The sequence below is a fragment of the Oncorhynchus gorbuscha genome, linkage group LG23, assembly GCF_021184085.1.
Source record: "Oncorhynchus gorbuscha isolate QuinsamMale2020 ecotype Even-year linkage group LG23, OgorEven_v1.0, whole genome shotgun sequence".
NCBI classification, from domain to species: domain Eukaryota; kingdom Metazoa; phylum Chordata; class Actinopteri; order Salmoniformes; family Salmonidae; genus Oncorhynchus; species Oncorhynchus gorbuscha.
This window is the reverse complement of record NC_060195.1, coordinates 14,444,186-14,465,332: the sequence shown is the minus strand read 5'-3', so window position 1 is coordinate 14,465,332 and position 21,147 is coordinate 14,444,186. Positions and strand designations below refer to the sequence as shown.

Sequence of the window (21,147 nt, the reverse complement as noted above, 5' to 3'; positions counted from 1 at the left end):
GGTGACTATATTTATACATGTTCATACTGTATAAATATAGATATGTATATTTCTATGTACATTTGGATATTTAAACATTGCATAAAGAATAAAATAAATAATACAAATATAATCAGATGTTACAGTGAGTATGATTTGAGAAACGCTATATTAGAGCCCATGAAGTTCTAACACTTCAAATAAAAATCAGGATAATAATACTAAACAGAAACAACATCGTGGACTACAATCTGGAGTAACTGAACGAGCTACACCAAGTTACCCTGCAGATGTTCCATTTAGGACTTCTGGAATGACTGGAGAGGAGATGGGGAGAGAGGACGGAGAGAGGCATAGAGGAAGGAGAGAGGGATAGAGGACGGAGAGAGGGATAGAGGACGGAGAGAGGGATAGAGGACGGAGAGAGGGATAGAGGACGGAGAGAGGGATAGAGGACGGAGAGAGGGATAGAGGACGGAGAGAGGGATAGAGGACGGAGAGAGGGATAGAGGACGGAGAGAGGGATAGAGGACGGAGAGAGGGATAGAGGACGGAGAGAGGGATAGAGGACGGAGAGAGGGATAGAGGACGGAGAGAGGGATAGAGGACGGAGAGAGGGATAGAGGACGGAGAGAGGGATAGAGGAGGGAGAGAGGGATAGAGGACGGAGAGAGGGATAGAGGACGGAGAGAGGGATAGAGGACGGAGAGAGGGATAGAGGAGGGAGAGAGGGATAGAGGATGGAGAGAGGGATAGAGGACGGAGAGAGGGATAGAGGACGGAGAGAGGGATAGAGGACGGAGAGAGAGGGATAGAGGACGGAGAGAGGGATAGAGGACGGAGAGAGGGATAGAGGACGGAGAGAGGGATAGAGGACGGAGAGAGGGATAGAGGACGGAGAGAGGGATAGAGGACGGAGAGAGGGATAGAGGACGGAGAGAGGGATAGAGGACGGAGAGAGGGATAGAGGACGGAGAGAGCGAGAGAAAGAGAGAGTGAGTCTGTGTATGTGTGTAGATGTGTGTGTTCTTGCATGTACAGTATCTGTCTATGTGTATGTCTGTGTGTGTGTATGTGTGTGTGTGTTGGGGGGGGGCTATGATGGTGACACGGTCAGGGAGGGCTCTGGATAGTTAGGGTTCAATGTCTCTTCACCTCCGGATGTCTGTGGCCTCAGAGCCTTCCTGCTCCGCCGCCACACCAGCCTCGGGGCTCTGTCGACGGGGACCCTGGCTGCGGCTGCGGGGGTGGGCGTTGAAGCCGCCTTTACTGGGCTTGTCCTTGTCCCCCTGTCGGGGGGGTCTGGGGTGGTCTGGCTCGGAGTGGGGGGACCTGTGGCGGCGGTGGTCGGGGGAGGCGGGGGCCTGACCAGGAGGGGGGGTGAGGGAAGAGCAGACACTAAGGCTGTCACAGAGAGCCCCCCAGTTCTGCTCACACTGCAGCCGGACGCTCCTGGTTAAGGCCTCCTTCACCTCCTCCCCACAGCTCAGTAGGATGTTGACCAGCTCCACATACGGCCTGTGGGTAGGAGAGAGACAGAGAGAGAGATCATGGGATTATTATACTATTATATGAATATAGGGCTGCACATCCACAGCTTGGTATGGGAGGTTTACCTTCTAGGTAGGTCAAAATGGGAAGAGGCAGAGAGAAGAGTAGAAAGAGGTAGTAAAGAAAGGCAGAGAGAGAGTGATGGAGAGGGAGGAAGAGACAGACAAAGGGTCAGAGAGAAAGAGAGACATAGTACTTCTCACCCTTTAGGGAAGAGAAGAAGGGATGATACGGAGAGAGGGAGAGAAAAAAACACACTGATGAATGCCTACATCCTCACCCTTTAGGGAAGAGGTCCTGGAAGTGGATCATCTCCACCATGACAGCAACGTTCTGCTTGGCTGCAGAACACAGGTTGTGTCTGAGGTAACACTCTCTCTGCAGCTGGAACACCATCTCTTTAATGGCCAAGCACTTCCTGCTGATGCAGCTGAACTTGTGTCCTGCTGATGCAGCATCCTTGATGAACTAAACACACACAGTAGATATAGAACACTCAACCCTAACCCTTACCCTAAACACACACAGTAGATATAGAACACTCAACCCTAACCCTTACCCTAAACACACACAGTAGATATAGAACACTCAACCCTAACCCTTACCCTAAACACACACAGTAGATATAGAACACTCAACCCTAACCCTTACCCTAAACACACACAGTAGATATAGAACACTCAACCCTAACCCTTACCCTAAACACACACAGTAGATATAGAACACTCAACCCTAACCCTTACCCTAAACACACAGACATGTAGAACACTAAATCCTAACCCTAACAGAACTATAGAACACTTAACCCAAACAGGACTATAGAACACTCAACGCTAACCCTAACAGAACTATAGAACACTCAACCCTAACCTAACAGACAAATAGAACACTCAACCCTAACACTAACACAAATATAGAACACCTAACCTTTACAGAACTATACAACACTCAAACCTAACCCTAGCATACATATAGAACACTCAAACATAACCATAACAGAACTATAGAACACTCAACCCTAACCATAACAGACATATAGAACACTTAACCCTAACCCTAACAGATATATAGAACACTCAACCCTAAACCTTACAGACATATAGAACACTCAATCCTAACCCTGACAGAACTATAGAACACTCAACGCTAACCCTAACAGAACTATAGAACACTCAACGCTAACCCTAACAGAACTATAGAAAACTCAAACCTAACCCTAACAGAAATATAGAAAACTCAAACCTGACCCTAACAGAAATATAGAACACTCAACCATTGTACTTAACATGTATTTTACCAGTTAGATTGACTGAGAAGACATTCTCTTTTACAGCAACGACCTTGGGAATAGATGCAAGGGAGAGGAGAGTGGTTGAATTGACCAATTGGAAGCTGGGGATTATTGGATTAGTTGATTGTGCTGTACCAATAAAAACCTGCTAACCCCTGAACATACGGTGCATTCGAAAAGTATTCAGACCCCTTGACTTTTTCCACATTTTGTTACATTAAAGCCCTATTCTAAAATTGATTACAAAAAAAAATCCTCATCAATATACACACAATACCTTATAATGACAAAAAAAACTGTTTTTTAAATATATTTTTGCAAATGTATTAAAAATAAAAAACTGAAATATCACATTTACATACAGTACCAGTCAAAGTTTGGACAGATCTACTCATTCAAGGGTTTTTCTTTATTTCTACTATTTTCTACATTGTAGAATAATAGTGAAGACATCAAAACTTTGAAATAACACATATGGAATCACATAATAACCAAAAAAGTGTTAAACAAATCCAAATATATTTGATATTCTTCAAAGTAGCCACCCTTTGCCTTGATGACAGCTTTGCAGACTTGGGATGTGTGCTTAGGGTTGTTGTCCTGTTGGAAGGTGAACCTTCGCCCCAGTCTGAGGCCTGATTGGTAGAGTACTGTAGATATGGTTGTCCTTCTGGAAGGTTCTCTCATCTCCACAGAGGAGTTCTGGAGCTCTGTCAGAGTGACTATTGGGTTCATGGTCGGCACCCTGACCAAGGCCCTTCTCCCCCAATTGCTCAGTTTGGCCGGGCTAGCAGCTCTAGGAAGAGTCTTGGTGGTTCCAAACTTCCTCCATTTAAGAATGATGGAGACCACTCTGTGCTTGGGGACCTTCAATGCTGCAGATATTTTTTCGTACCCTTCCCCAGATCTGTGCCTCAACTCAATCCTCTCTCTCAGCATTATGGACAATTCCTTCGACCTCATGGCTTGGTTTTTGCTCTGACATGCACTGTCAACTGTGGGCACTTATATAGAAAGGAGTGTGCCTTTCCAAACCATGTCCAATCAATTGCATTTTTTTTCACCTTTATTTAACCAGGTAGGCTAGTTGAGAACAAGTTCTCATTTTCAACTGTGACCTTACCACAGGTGTTCTCCAATTAAGTTGTTGAAACATCTCAAGGATGATCAATGGAAACAGGATGCACCTGAGCTCAATTTCGAATCGCATAGCAAAGGGTCTGAATACTTATGTAAATAAGAGCTTTTATACATTTGCTGAAATTTCTAAAAACCTGTTTTGACTTTGTCACTATAGTGTATGGTGTGTAGATTGATGAGGATTTATTATTTATTTAATCTATTTTAGAATAAAGCTGTAACGTAAGAAAATGTGGTAAAAGTGAAGGGGTTTGAATACTTTCTGAATGCACTGTAGATGTTCTAGTTGTAGGATGGTTAGAACTCCTTCTGATGGCCCAGTGAGAGGTCGGGACAGAGCCTGTTCTACCCATCTGAAAGGGGATCTGGCTCGGCATGGTGCCAGCTGGCTACCCCTGGCCCTGTAGCCCTCTGACCTGACACACAGAGACCTGACCTCCGTGGGAAAGGGAAGGGAATTGGGGCACACAAACACATACGAACGCACATGTTGGCAAACACACTCAATAAATCCATGTATGCACTAACATACACGCATGTACACACATACACACATACACATGTAGACTTAAACAAACACACACACACACACACGCAGAGTGCCTTACCTGGGAGTCAAACTTTCCGGCGTTGTGTAGGAAGGTCAGACAGATCTCCTGCAGGCCTCTGATCTCACAGGAGTTGTTCTCAAAACACTCAAACACACCGCAGCCCACATCTCCTGCACTCACCAGACAGTGCTGGATCTCAGCTGGAGCGAGAGAAAGATGGAGAGAGAGTTGTCACTGACACTTACAGTCTACTATCAAGCATCAACCTCTATCCCCATTACATGTAATGATAGCTGTTAGAGCTGTTATTTCCTTGTTGCCTCAGAGCTGTTATTTCCTTGTTGTCTCAGAGCTGTTATTTCCTTTTTATCCCTGAACTGTTATTTCCTTGTTGTCTCAGAACTGTTATTTCCTTGTTGTCTCAGAGCTGTTATTTCCTTGTTGTCTCAGAGCTGTTATTTATTTGTTGTCTCAGAGCTGTTATTTCCTTGTTGTCTCAGAGCTGTTATTTCCTTGTTGTCTCAGAGCTGTTATTTATTTGTTGTCTCAGAGCTGTTATTTATTTGTTGTCTCAGAGCTGTTATTTCCTTGTTGTCTCAGAGCTGTTATTTCCTTGTTGTCTCAGAGCTGTTATTTCCTTGTTGTCTCAGAGCTGTTATTTATTTGTTGTCTCAGAGCTGTTATTTCCTTGTTGTCTCAGAGCTGTTATTTCCTTGTTGTCTCAGAGCTGTTATTTATTTGTTGTCTCAGAGCTGTTATTTCCTTGTTGTCTCAGAGCTGTTATTTCCTTGTTGTCTCAGAGCTGTTATTTATTTGTTGTCTCAGAGCTGTTATTTCCTTGTTGTCTCAGAGCTGTTATTTATTTACCAGGTGACTCTCTGGCCAATCAGTAACATGAATCATTCCGTTAGGGAGAGGAAAAGAAGGAACAGTACTTAGGTGTGGACATCCAGGCTGAGATGTGAATTACCATGGCAGAGAGACTGGTTCCTATGTGGACCCTGGTCCAAAGTAGTGCACCATATAGGAAACAGGGTGTCATTTGGGATGCTCCCTCTTTCTACTGTCAGTGTAGTAGATACATACTAAACCAGCCTCCAGGCTTCAGCGTCAGAGATAAGAAAACAACATCTCTCCTCTTCTCTCCACAGAGAGAGACAGACCAGAGGGGTGTGCAGATGAATGCAGGGTGACAGAGAGATTATTACTGTGTCATTCTGCGTCAAAATACATCTGCATTGTCTGGTGTGAGGATAGGAGGGGATGCTGCACTGCAGATACCGATACAGCGTTGGGTATTACAGGAGAACATACCAACGCAGAAGTCATTACTATTGTGCCTTTAGTCAACCCGTGTCTGTTTTCCTGGTATTAAACAAGCATGTAGATGAGTGTTTTAGTTTATATATAATTAGTCTTTCCTGTCTGTGCTGCTAGGTACACATATTTGACACCCTTCAACTTTTCACAGGATCTTTCTAAGTGACTAACTGGCCGGGCTGCTGTGGAGAGATGGACTAGACTGGTGACTGGACTAGACTGGTGACTGGACTGGAGCGGACAGGTGACTGGACTGAAGTAGACAGGTGACTGGACTGAAGTAGACTGGTGACTGGACTAGACTGGTGACTGGACTGGAGTGGACAGGTGACTGGACTGAAGTAGACAGGTGACTGGACTGAAGTAGACTGGTGACTGGACTGAAGTAGACTGGTGACTGGACTAGACTGGTGATTGAAGTAGACAGGTGACTGGACTAGACTGGTGACTGGACTAGACTGGAACGGACAGGTGACTGGACTGAAGTAGACAGGTGACTGGACTAGACTGGTGACTGGACTGCAGTAGACAGGTGACTGGACTGAAGTAGACAGGTGATTGGACTTAAGTAGACAGGTGATTGGACTGAAGTAGACAGGTGATTGGACTGAAATAGACAGGTGACTGGACTGAATAGACAGGTGATTGACAGAGAGTAGACAGGTGATTGGACTGAAGTAGACAGGTGATTGGACTGAAATAGACAGGTGATTGGACTGAAGTAGACAGGTGATTGGACTGAAATAGACAGGTGATTGGACTGAAATAGACAGGGGACTGGACTGAAGTAGACAGGTGATTGGACTGAAATAGACAGGTGACTGGACTGAAGTAGACAGGTGACTGGTGACTGGACTGGAGCGGACAGGTGTTTGGACTGAAGTCGACAGGTGACTGGACTGGAGCGGACAGGTTTTTGGACTGGAGCGGACAGGTGATTGGACTGAAGTAGACAGGTGATTGGACTGAAGTAGACAGGTGACTGGACTGAAGTAGACAGGTGATTGGACTGAAGTAGACAGGGGACTGGACTGAAGTAGACAGGTGACTGGACTAGACTGGTGATTGGACTGAAGTAGACAGGTGATTGGACTGAAGTAGACAGGGGACTGGACTAGACTGGTGATTGGACTGGAGCGGACAGGTGATTGGACTGCAGTAGACAGGGGACTGGACTGAAGTAGACAGGTGATTGGACTGGAGCGGACAGGTGATTGGACTGAAGTAGACAGGTGACTGGACTGAAGTAGACAGGGGACTGGACTGAAGTAGACAGGGGACTGGACTGAAGTAGACAGGTGACTGGACTAGACTGGTGATTGGACTGAAGTAGACAGGTGACTGGACTAGACTGGTGATTGGACTGAAGTAGACAGGGGACTGGACTGAAGTAGACAGGTGATTGGACTGAAGTAGACAGGTGACTGGACTGGAGCGGACAGGTGATTGGACTGAAGTAGACAGGTGATTGGACTGAAGTGGACAGGTGATTGGACTGAAGTAGACAGGGGACTGGACTAGACTGGTGATTGGACTGGAGCGGACAGGTGATTGGACTGAAGTAGACAGGTGATTGGACTGAAGTAGACAGGTGACTGGACTAGACTGGTGACTGGACTGGAGCAGACAGGTGATTGGACTGAAGTAGACAGGTGATTGGACTGAAATAGACAGGTGATTGGACTGAAGTAGACAGGTGATTGGACTTAAGTAGACAGGTGATTGGACTGAAGTAGACAGGGGACTGGACTGAAGTAGACAGGGGACTGGACTGAAGTAGACAGGGGACTGGACTGAAGTAGACAGGGGACTGGACTGAAGTAGACAGGTGACTGGACTGAAGTAGACAGGTGATTGGACTGAAGTAGACAGGTGATTGGACTGAAGTGACTGGACTGGAGTAGACAGGTGATTGGAGAAGTGACAGGTGATTGGACTGAAGTAGACAGGTGATTGGACTGAGTGCAGACAGGTGACTGGACTGAAGTAGACACAGGTGATTGGACTGAAGTAGACAGGTGATTGGACTGAAGTAGACAGGTGATTGGACTGACTGACAGGTGATTGGACTGAAGTAGACAGGTGATTGGACTGAAGTAGACAGGTGACTGGACTGAAGTAGACAGGGTGACTGAAGTAGACAGGTGACTGGACTGAAGTAGACAGTAGACAGGTGACTGGACTGAAGTAGACAGGGACTGGACTGACTGGGACTGGACAGGTGATTGGGAAGTAGACAGGTGACTGGACTGAAGTAGACAGGTGATTGGACTGAAGTAGACAGGTGACTGGACTGAGCGGACAGGTGATTGGACTGAAGTAGACAGGTGATTGGACTGACAGGTGACTGGACTAGCGGACAGGTGATTGGACTGAAGTAGACAGGTGATTGGACTGAAGTAGACAGGTGACTGGACTGGACAGGTGACTGGACTAGACTGGTGACTGGACTGACAGGTGATTGGACTGAAGTAGACAGGTGATTGGACTGAAGTAGACAGGTGATTGGACTGGTGACTGGACTGGAGACAGGTGATTGGACTGAAGTAGACAGGTGATTGGTAGACAGGTGATTGGACTGAAGTAGACAGGTGATTGGACAAGTAGATTGGACTGGAGCGGACAGGTGATTGGAAGTAGACAGGTGATTGGACTGACTAGACTGGACTAGACTGGTGACTGGACTGGACAGGTGATTGGACTGAAGTAGACAGGTGATTGGACTGAAGTAGACAGGTGACTGGACTGAAGTAGACAGGGACTGGACTGGTGACAGGGGACTGGACTAGACAGGTGATTGGACAGGTGATTGGACTGAAGTAGACAGGTGACTGGACTGAAGTAGACAGGTGACTGGACTGAAGTAGACAGGTGACTGGACTGACTGGAGAAGTAGACAGGTGATTGGACTGAACTGGACTAGACAGGTGATTGGACTGAAGTAGACAGGTGATTGGACTGAAGTAGACAGGTGATTGGACTGAAGTAGACAGGTGACTGGACTGAACTAGACAGGGGACTGGACTGAAGTAGACAGGTGATTGGACTGAAGTAGACAGGTGATTGGACTGAAGTAGACAGGTGACTGGACTGGAGCGGACAGGTGATTGGACTGAAGTAGACAGGTGATTGGACTGAAGTAGACAGGTGATTGGACTGAAGTAGACAGGTGATTGGACTGAAGTAGACAGGTGACTGGACTGGAGCGGACAGGTGATTGGACTGAAGTAGACAGGTGATTGGACTGAAGTAGACAGGTGATTGGACTGAAGTAGACAGGTGACTGGACTGGAGCGGACAGGTGATTGGACTGAAGTAGACAGGTGACTGGACTGAAGTAGACAGGTGACTGGACTGAAGTAGACAGGTGATTGGACTAGACTGGTGACTGGACTGGAGCGGACAGGTGATTGGAATGAAGTAGACAGGTGACTGGACTGAAGTAGACAGGTGATTGGACTGAAGTAGACAGGTGATTGGACTGAAGTAGACAGGTGATTGGACTGAAGTAGACAGGTGATTGGACTGAAGTAGACAGGTGATTGGACTGAAGTAGACAGGTGATTGGACTGAAGTAGACAGGTGACTGGACTGAAGTAGACAGGTGACTGGACTGAAGTAGACAGGTGACTGGACTGAAGTAGACAGGTGACTGGACTGAAGTAGACAGGTGATTGGACTGAAGTAGACAGGGGACTGGACTGAAGTAGACAGGTGACTGGACTGAAGTAGACAGGTGACTGGACTGAAGTAGACAGAGGACTGGACTGAAGTAGACAGGTGACTGGACTGAAGTAGACAGGTGACTGGACTGAAGTAGACAGGGGACTGGACTGAAGTAGACAGGTGATTGGACTGAAGTAGACAGAGGACTGGACTGAAGTAGACAGGTGATTGGACTGAAGTAGACAGGTTGGCAGTTGGCATCACCCTTGGGCCTCTCGCTGTCCATGTAACTCAGTTGGTAGAGCATGACACTTGCACCGCCAGGGCTGTAGTAGGTTGGCAGTTGGCATCACCCTTGGGCCTCTCGCTGTCCATGTAACTCAGTTGGTAGAGCATGACACTTGCAACGCCAGGGCTGTGGGCTCAATTCCCACGGGGGATCAGTATGACAAATGTATGTACTCACTCCAGTAAGTGGCTCTGGATAAGAGCATCTGCTAAATGACTAAAATGTAGATGTTATACAATCTTATACAACGCCTGGCCAGTGGCAGCCAAGGAGGACAGGAATAAAACAAATGATAGTGGACCAAAATGAAATGACCAGGAGAGTGGGAAACGTCTGCCTGTTAACCCCAAATGGTAGGATATTTAGAGAGGCCTTCCCTTTGGCTCCAGTCTAAGGTGCAGCGGTCTAAGGCACTGCATCTCAGTGCTGCATCTCGTCACTACAGAACCTGGTTCGATTCCAGGCCGTGATTGGAAGTCCCATAGGGCGGTGCACAATTGGACCAGTGTCGTCCGGGTTAGGGTTTGGTAGGGGTAGGCTGTCATTGTAAACAAGAATTTGTTCTTAACTGACTTTCCTAGTTAAATCATGTATAGTGTACATGGCACACGGTGTACATGGCACACGGTGCTACATGGCACACGGTGCTACATGGCACACGGTGCTACATGGCACACGGTGCTACATGGCACACGGTGTACATGGCACACGGTGTACATGGCACACGGTGCTACATGGCACACTGTGTTAGGCTACACATGGGCCTATTATAAGTGTTTATTTTGGACTACATGGGTTGAAACAAAAATGTATTTTCAAAACTTCTGTAATCAGTCTTGAAGACTCACAGAGAGAGTGAGTCCCCATCATCTCCCTCTCCTCTCCTCCAGTCACTGCCACTGAGTCATTCGGTACACATGGGATAGAACCAATACTGCTATGCCATTCCATATAGGCCAATCTTGAAAGGGTCAGCATGTTTTAGACATCATAGGATATATGAGTCTTGGACATACAGTATGTGTCTTAGTTGGAGATATGCATTAATATACCTAGAGCAAATCACTGGAAGTGTCATATTTGATAGCCTAGGCAGATTAATCTCACGAGCCCTCCGGTCAGAGTAAATAAAGAATTAAAGCAACACATTTACTAGAGAAATGATGCTTGTCAACAAGGACTGCTCTGTTGGGGGGAGGTGTGTGTGTGTGTGTGTGTGTGTGTGTGTGTGTGTGTGTGTGTGTGTGTGTGTGTGTGTGTGTGTGTGTGTGTGTGTGTGTGTGTGTGTGTGTGTGTGTGTGTGTGTGTGTGTGTGTGAGTGAGTGTGAGAGAGAGTGAGAGAGAGAGAGAGAGAGAGGAGAGAGAGAGAGAGAGAGAGAGAGAGAGAGAGAGAGAGAGAGAGAGAGAGAGAGAGAGAGAGAGAGAGAGAGAGAGAGAGAGAGAGAGAGAGAGAGAGAGAGAAAAGGGTATGTAGTCACTGGGTTTAACTTTGGTGCGCTGCAGGAAAATGAGCTGCTCTCGGCAGCGAGTGCTTGTGTTGGCGTTTACACGGGAATGTGCCTGGCTCGTCCGAGCTGGCCGCAACGTGCATTGAATTACACAGTGGTGTGGGACTCTGACTGACTGAGGGACTCTACTGTGCAGAGCTGCATCAGGGCTGTCCCTGCAACTACAAGGATTAGAAACCCTTACATTCTCGTGATTTTTTATATTGAATAAGAGATATAAGTATGTCTTTCATAACATTGGTTATTTTGCATAGACCGTAGGCCTTTCCTAAGGGACTAGGATTCCTGTCATGAATGCGGAACATCAGCCCTGCATGAGGCGATTGCATCATTCCCTATCAGCATGCTTTGTAGGAGCCTAACAATCAACAGTTAACGCCTGGAGTCCACTGTAAGGGCTCAGACACCAAAAGCGTTTGCTGGACAAGAGTACTTAACATCTTTGAACGTAATTTGCGAACCGATTTTACGTGTAGACTCGTGTGAAAAATCTCGGCAGTCAGACGTTTGTAGCGGGTGTCCCTAAAACACAGCGCGTTGAATGATCGGCAGTTGAACACTAGACCCAGATTAGGTGCGATGTGTGCGAGCCTTAAAGCGGTTACCGTGAATTTCACAGTATTTTACAGGCAGCTAGGTGGCGAGTAAAATGCTGTATCTCATATTACATTACTGTAATACTATTGACTGCATTATACTTAAGCAATAAGGCCCGATGGGATGTGGTATATGGTCAATATACCACAGCTAAGGGCTGTTCTTAGACACAACACAAAGTGGTCATATACCACAAACCCCTGAAGTGCCTTATTGCTATTATAAACTGGTTACCAACGTCATTAGAGCAGTAAAAGTACATGTTTTGTAATACCCTTGGTATAGTCTGATATACCACGACTGTCAGCCTATCAGCATTCAGGGTATGCTACTTTAATCCGAATGAATGACTAAATTAATTAATTAATGGATGAATGAAATTCATTGAGCGGATGGGTTTGTATTTCACAGTATTTACTGTAATTACAAGGGATTTGTGCAAGCAGGTTGGCCGGTTGATAAAATGTCTAAACACTATATTAATTAATATTTTGTGTTTTATATCAATTGCACTTCTGGAAGCCTTAACAAAGGCTTTCAAACTGGCAACAACTACAGGGCAAAACCGACCAAACAGACTTGGCGAAATGCTCAACCATTTCATTTAAGACGTACTGCCACTCTAATATGGCCGCTATACATTTTACATTGATTTGCCACTATAACCCAATAGGAGTTAAATTGATTTGCCACTATAACCCAATAGGAGTTAAATTGGTACAGAATTCTCACTCACAGGTGCAACAAATATAGCATGTTACAAGGCACGCCTCAAAATATGTTAATAAGCCAGACACAACAATACCATTCCCCCACTAGTGGTCAAATGTGTTTGATGCTCCAGAGATACAGTAAGGCACTGTATTATATGGGGTGAAATTACAGTACCATTCAAAAATACAGCAAATTTTCACATAATGCATCATCATTTACATTATTCTGCAATTAAACATTTCAGAGTTGTTTTTTATTTTACTGTTTAGAATACCTCAAATTACCTTATAAATTACAGTTTTCCATTAGTGTAGCCTAGGCTCTATTGTAGCCACATGATAGTCACTCAACTGTGGTAGCTTGCTCATAGGCTCAGTCATTTTGCCAAGTTTGTTTCATTTAAATGCAAAACGCATACTGGTTGCCAATGGATCGGCTGGATGTTGGCTAACTTTGAACCAAGCACATTGTGACGAGCACACGCGGAAGAAAAAAAACAACTCAAACGCGCACACGCACACGCACACGCACAAACACCTAGAGGCGCTGCCATATACGTTATCTATCATGACCTACCTTGTGCCTGTCTATTAATAGTTTACTAACATACTGCATTTCTGTCACCCTGTATTTACAATATATCCCCTTTCTGGATCATCTGAAAAGGTAATCTCATCCATGATAAAGCCAGTATTTCGGTCAAGAAACAGATGAATGCAGAGGGAGAGAGAAATAACGTGTTCCTCCAAAATACATCGCGCTGAGGGCACGTGCAGACAAGCATGCGGTCCCACTCGCGCAAATGTATCCCACTGATCTGTATTCTGATAACATCATTTCAACATCGACCCACTTCCCATACCAAATCCGTCGGGCATCTCTCTCTCTCTCTCTCTCTCTCTCTCTCTCTCTCTCTCTCTCTCTCTCTCTGCGCGTGCGTGCTCTTTCTTACCTGTGTTCTGCAGAGACATCCGTCCTTTCTGGCTTGCCGGTTTCTCTGACGGGTTGTCATGAACATCGATATTATCCAATCCCACCACTTGCTCCAAAAGTGACAAAACCAGCAGCACTATTGCAAATTTAAACAACATTTCTGCCTCTATCTGTGAAGACCAGTAAGTACCTGTGCTAAAGTCTGCCTTCCCTCTGCTCTGAGACAATGATGCAGTGTTGTATCGGAAACGCACCGGTCCAACCAGCCAGTCTGCTCTCTGTCTGTCCGTGGTAACTCAGTAGCACTCACGGCTGTAGACTGTATTCAGGCGGGCAGCGCAGAGAGTGAGACAGAAAGAGAGAGTGAGCGCTGGGACAGCAGGGATGCTGCCTATATTTCCCAGAGCCCGGGCGGGTCGTCAATTTAGATGGAGTCAAGCAGGTGTTGTCAGCCAAGCTCAGCGACCAATCAGAGACGCAGACATCCACGTCCAAGGTTGAGATGGGAGTGTCCAGTGAAAGTCCCGTCTTGCCATAAAAGCTCCTCTTGTAAAAAAAAAAAAAAAGCGTGTATGAGTAGGTGGTTATTTACTAGTGTTTGGCTAAGAAACCTGTCTCTTGTTGTTGCTTGCATCTGAGGAAAGAAAACATTTTTAAACAGACTTGTCAGAATCATGTTGGCATGCCAACAGCTATTAGCCTACAATGTAATAACATATAATGATATTAACAGGACACATCTGCTGTGGTTCGATTTATGTAATACTTTGAATAACATATTGGTGGATATAAGGTAAAACATTATTGGCAAATATATTTTCCCACAACGGTATGAGGAAACAATGTATTGAGTGGTATTATATTGTTCCCATTGCTAGCCTTACTCTATTTTGGCTATAATATATTTGCTACTTTATTACATGTTTCTATTTATGAATTTGTTGTTAATTGCAGTTGCACCATCCACTATGCCGATATGATGCATGTTTCCTAATGGACCAGTCAAGTATTAAGTCATGCAAGTGCCCACTGTCAGTGTGCTTCCTCTCCAAGAGAACCTGTAGCTTAGTAAGAGTCAGGCTGAAGGATTCTGAACAGATTGTCATTGTCCATGCATACAGTACAGGGCATACTCTTCTTGCCCGACTTTCACTGAACTCACTCAGTGAGTGCACCATCATGCCAGGGTGCACCATCATGCCAGGGTGCACCATCATGCCAGGGTGCACCATCATGCCAGGGCCAAGACAATAAGGGAAGTGAAGAGAGGAGGAAATGAGGAGGAGGAGAAGAAGAGGGGACAAGAGCAGGAGAAGAGAGAGGTGATGAGAAGAAAGAAGAGGAGAACAGAAGAGGATATAAGAAAAGGAACGGGAGGAGAGGATAAGAGGAACGGGAGGAGAGGATAAGAGGAACGGGAGGAGAGGATAAGAGGAATGGGAGGAGAGGATAAGAGGAACGGGAGGAGAGGATAAGAGGAACGGGAGGAGAGGATAAGAGGAACGGGAGGAGAGGATAAGAGGAATGGGAGGAGAGGATAAGAGGAATGGGAGGAGAGGATAAGAGGAACGGGAGGAGAGGTTAAGAGGAACGGGAGGAGAGGATAAGAGGAACGGGAGGAGAGGATAAGAGGAACGGGAGGAGAGGTTAAGAGGAACGGGAGGAGAGGATAAGAGGAACGGGAGGAGAGGTTAAAAGGAAGGGGAGGAGGAACGGGAGGGATAAGAGGAATGGGAGGAGAGGATAAGAGGAACGGGAGGAGAGGATAAGAGGAACGGGAGGAGAGGATAAGAGGAACGGGAGGAGAGGATAAGAGGAACGGGAGGAGAGGATAAGAGGAACGGGAGGAGAGGATAAGAGGAACGGGAGGAGAGGATAAGAGGAACGGGAGGAGAGGATAAGAGGAACGGGAGGAGAGGATAAGAGGAACGGGAGGAGAGGATAAGAGGATAAGAGGAACGGGAGGAGAGGATAAGAGGAACGGGAGGAGAGGATAAGAGGAACGGGAGGAGAGGATAAGAGGAACGGGAGGAGAGGATAAGAGGAACGGGAGGAGAGGATAAGAGGAACGGGAGGAGAGGATAAGAGGAACGGGAGGAGAGGATAAGAGGAACGGGAGGAGAGGATAAGAGGAACGGGAGGAGAGGATAGGATAAGAGGAATGGGAGGAGAGGATAAGAGGAACGGGAGAGAGGATAAGAGGAACGGGAGGAGAGGATAAGAGGAGGAGGAGGATAAGAGGAACGGGAGGAGAGGATAAGAGGAACGGGAGGAGAGGATAAGAGGAACGGGAGGAGAGGATAAGAGGAATGGGAGGAGAGGATAAGAGGAACGGGAGGAGAGGATAAGAGGACGGGAGGAGAGGATAAGAGGAACGGGAGGAGAGGATAAGAGGAACGGGAGGAGAGGATAAGAGGAACGGGAGGAGAGGATAAGAGAATGGGAGGAGAGGATAAGAGGAATGGGAGGAGAGGATAAGAGGAACGGGAGGAGAGGATAAGAGGAATGGGAGAGAGGATAAGAGGAACGGGAGGAGAGGATAAGAGGAACGGGAGGAGAGGATAAGAGGAACGGGAGGAGAGGATAAGAGGAACGGGAGGAGAGGATAAGAGGAACGGGAGGAGAGGATAAGAGGAACGGGAGGAGAGGATAAGAGGAATGGGAGGAGAGGATAAGAGGAACGAGAGGAACGGGAGGAGAGGATAAGAGGAACGGGAGGAGAGGATAAGAGGAACGGGAGGAACGGGAGGAGAGGATAAGAGGAACGGGAGGAGAGGATAAGAGGAACGGGAGGAGGGGATAAGAGGAACGGGAGGAGAGGATAAGAGGAACGGGAGGAGAGGATAAGAGGAACGGGAGGAGAGGATAAGAGGAACGGGAGGAGGGGATAAGAGGAATGGGAGGAGAGGATAAGAGGAACGGGAGGAGAGGATAAGAGGAACGGGAGGAGGGGATAAGAGGAACGGGAGGAGACGATAAGAGGCACGGGAGGAGAGTAGGTGTGTGTGTGTGTGTGTGTGTGGATGTCCAGAAGTTCCCAAAAGGATGGTTAACAAACACAAATTTGACCAACTGGGGGCATTTTGCTAGTTCCCACAAGGAAAAGGGTTATTTCTAGGTTATAATTAGTGTTAGGGTTAGAATTCGGGTTAGTAGTTTATGGTTAGGGTCACGAGTTAGGGTTAGGGAAAATATGATTTGAATGGGAATCAATTGTGTTCGAGCTAGGGGCTTTTTGACAGCACCCCTTTTGATTTGAACAAAACCTACCATACATATTTGCCCATTGTAGAAGTGCGCAGAACGTGACTTTCTGGACCTGAATGACAAAACATTGAAGAGATAAAGGTGTTCAAAGTTGACCCATTTTGCAAACCCCACCATACCATGAGACATCCGTGTCTTCATCACTGGAAAAAATACATATCATTTAAAAACTTATGAACAGGGTTTTCAAACTATTTTATGATTTAAAAAACAATAATACTGTTTTTTAATTTAAAATTGATATATATATATTTTTTTAACTTTTAACGTTAATTAAATGTGTAACTCAGATTTTTTTCTTATTATTAGCATATGTTGTAGCTTAGACCCTATTTTACATCATCTAAGGTTTCTGTGTTGTGCCCACCATCAGTTGAGACACAGCATGCTCTTGAATACAGGGTGGGTGTCATGTTTTAGCTGATAAATGTACTGAAATGGGAATACAATTGAAGTATCAATTTTCAAATGGCACCACACATATGGTGTTGGAGGTCCACACATCAGAGAATGTTGACTTGAATGGCAATATCTGTTGTTTTAAATGACACTGTCAATCCTCCATAGGAAACCTATTGAAATCATTGAAATATACATAACAGAATAGACATGACCATTCCACCCACGGCATTCGACGTGGATGGACTGGCGGTCATCTTTGTGGTAGTAATTAGAAGTTAAACATTCAACTAAAGTCAATTTCAATGGTGTACCAGCTACATTTCAGTGGTCTGAATGGATAGGTCCATTCTGTGAATTATATTTCTATGATTGATTGACACCCGCCCTGAAGGTGAATTCCATTCTGTGAATTATATTTCTATGATTGAAATGACGCCCACCCTGAAGGGATAGGTCCATTCTATGAATTATATTTCTATGATTGAAATTACACCCACCCTGAAGGGATAGGTTCATTCTGTGAATTATATTTCTATGGTTGAAATTACACCCACCCTGAAGGGATAGGTTCATTCTGTGAATTATATTTCTATGGTTGAAATTACACCCACCCTGAAGGGATGAGACCATTCTATGAATTATATTTCTATGATTGAAATGTATTCAAGAGAATGTTCTGTCTCAGCCAATGATGGGCACAACACGAAACAACTCAGATTAGGTGAAATAGGGTCTAAAATACAACATAGGAGTTTATGCATTTTTAGATCATTTACATTAATGGTTTAAAAATGATGATTATTGTTAAAAATAATAATAATAATAATAATAAAATAGTTTGACAAGCTTTTAAATGATATGAAACTCAACCGCTCATCTCTCCAGTGATGAAGACATGGATGTTTCATGGTAGGGTATATGCAAAATGGGTCAACTTCGAGCAGCTTTATCTTCTGAATGTTTTGCTGTTCAGGTCCAAAACATCACTTTCTGACCACTTCTTCCATGGATAAACGTGTATGGAAAGTTGTGTTTCAACCAAAAGGGATGTTGTCAAAAAAGTGATTGAATTCAAATGGATTTAACCATGAGGAATGTTGGTCCAAAGTTGCTACCAGCTATATGCCAATATGCTCCAGACCACTTGGCAGAGGCAGTGATGTGATCTTATGTAAACTGCAGTGATAGGCTACTGACACTAGCCTATAAGCTACTCGGCCCACCACTTTGACTAGCCCCAAATATAATAAACATGTAATTGAGATTTATATTGCACTGCGTGCTATCTGTTGTTTTTGCCAAATGTGTCAAGCAACGTTTTATGCGTGGTTTTGGCACGGGTTTGGATTTGCCTAATAAGCTCCTATTTTTAGTCTGGCCATGCAATCACGAAACTTTTAGATTATACCGCATAGTCTTCTAATTGTTTACCAAAGTTATGATGGTCATGCCACGACTCGGAAATATTCCCGTCTGGTTTGATTATTTATCGTCTTAACATTGGCCTGCAGTGCTGCGAGCGGGATGAATCGTGCTAAATTGACCACATCTGTGGAAAAAACGGAACGAGATGCAGCCTGGCCATCTCGAGGAATTCAGAGCCGCTGAGAAATAGTCGTTTTGGCGAAGTTCCCGCTAAAGCTGAAAATAGCCCGGAGAGACTCACAGACAGTGAGAGCAGTGGTAAGGTTTTACTCGGCAGCCACACGAATCGGAACGGAATGAGATGAGCAACGGGAATCCGAGAGTGTTATCATGATAAATAGATGAACGGAAGAATCTACATCTCCGCTTTAAACGACAGTGTGCTTATTCATTCTCTCTGAAAACAAAACATTGCCTACTGTAGCCTATGTAACGTTACGTAGGATATAACCTAATATTATTAAACACCATAACAGTGACATAAAACGATCCACCTCTGAAGGAACCCTGGGTGCATGAAGGATCACTTTTGGAAGCAGTGTAGGTGTTGTGTATGTAGTGTTTGTTTCCCTACTCCGCTGGCCGGCTGCCTGTAGGTTGGCTGTACCTACCACGGTTTGGAATCTCCTTCTGAAGCCACGTCTGTCCAAACCCTACCCATGCCGCGAACACACCCTCGATCTAGGCCAATCAGCGCAGAGCAGGGCCCCGCAGGCTGGTAATGGCGCGGAGGCAGACTGGCCCGCAAACAGACTAGCCCGCGGATGATAGACTACAACCAACCATGTATTTAGCACTTCTTAGATCCCAAAATATGTCTCAGGAAAGACAGACTGCAGGTACTCTACAGTTCAAAAGTTTGGGGTCACTTAGAAATGTCCTTGTTTTTTTTAAAGAATATCATTTTGGGGGGCTTTTAATAACCCTGTCAACATCTTCACTATATTTCCTATTCATTTTACAACTAATTTCATGTATGTTTTCATGGAAAACAAGGACATTACTAAGTGATCCGAAACTTTTGAACGGTAGTGTATGTCCAGATTGTGTCATTCATTAGGACTATTCACAATGACTACATATAGGTATTCTCATTGACAGTGATATAACGCGTTTAGTTTTAAACCCAATGCATGGGAACGAGTCAGACCCATATACCCACTGAGCACAGACACCAATTCAAAGTATATTCCACGTTGGGTGAAATGACGTGGAAACAACGATTCAACCAGTATGTGCCCAGTGGGTCGCTGAGGAAGATACATGTATACAGAACAAAAATATAAAGGCAACATTCAACAATTTCAAAGACTTGACTGAGTTACAGTTCATATAAGGAAATCAATCAACTGAAATAAATTCAATTGTCCCTAATCTATGGATTTGACATTACTGAGAATACACATACAGTGGGGCAAAAAAATCATTTCGTCAGCCACCAATTGTGCAAGTTCTCCCACTTAAAAAGATGAGAGAGGCCTGTAATTTTCATCATAGGTACACTTCAACTATGACAGACAAAATGAGAGAGAAAAAATCCAGAAAATCACATTGTAGGATTTGTAATGAATTTATTTGCAAATTATGGTGGAAAATAAGTATTTGGTCACCTACAAACAAGCAAGATTTCTGGCTCTCACACACCTGTAACTTATTCTTTAAGAGGCTCCTCTGTCCTCCACTCGTTACCTGTATTAATGGCACCTGTTTGAACTTGTTATCAGTATAAAATACACCTGTCCACAACCTCAAACAGTCACACTCCAAACTTCACTATGGCCAAGACCAAAGAGCTGTCAAAGGACACCAGAAACAAAATTGTAGACCTGCACCAGGCTGGGAAGACTGAATCTGTGATAGGTAAGCAGCTTGGTTTGAAGAAATCAACTGTGGGAGCAATTATTAGGAAATGGAAGACATACAAGACCACTGATAATCTCCCTCGATCTGGGGCTCCACGCAAGATCTCACCCCGTGGGTTCAAAATGATCACAAGAACGGTGATCAAAAATCAGAGAACCACACGGGGGGACCTAGTGAATGACCTGCAGAGAGCTGTGACCAAAGTAACAAAACCTACCATCAGTAACGCACTACGCCGCCAGGGACTCAAATCCTGCAGTGCCAGACGTGTCCCCTTGCTTAAGCCAGTACATGTCCAGGCCCGTCTGACGTTTGCTAAAGAGCATTTGGATGATCCAGAAGAAGATTGGGAGAATGTCATATGGTCAGACTAAACCAAAATATAACTTTTTGGTAAAAACTCAACTCGTCGTGTTTGGAGGACAAAGAATGCTGAGGTGCATCAAAAGAACACCATACCTACTGTGAAGCATGGGGGTGGAAACATCATGCTTTGGGGCTGTTTTTCTGCAAAGGGACCAGGACGACTGATCCGTGTAAAGGAAAGAATGAATGGGGCCATGTATCATGAGATTTTGAGTGAAAACCTCCTTCCATCAGCAAGGGCATTGAAGATGAAACGTGGCTGGGTCTTTCAGCATGACAATGATC

At 45.1% G+C, this 21,147-nt stretch overlaps 1 protein-coding gene across 1 annotated transcript; it reads right to left on the bottom strand.

The window, feature by feature from the left end:
* Nucleotides 1-953: 953 nt before the first annotated feature.
* Nucleotides 954-14,021, bottom strand: LOC124011491 (stanniocalcin-2-like). The gene is made up of 4 exons (XM_046324922.1): nucleotides 13,559-14,021; nucleotides 4,530-4,712; nucleotides 1,811-1,973; nucleotides 954-1,497 (listed from the first exon to the last, which is right to left on the bottom strand). Exons 1-4 carry the CDS (start codon nucleotides 13,695-13,697, stop codon nucleotides 1,131-1,133), a joined length of 852 nt encoding a protein of 283 aa, XP_046180878.1. The 5' UTR covers nucleotides 13,698-14,021; the 3' UTR covers nucleotides 954-1,130.
* Between the last annotated feature and the right edge of the window lie 7,126 nt (nucleotides 14,022-21,147).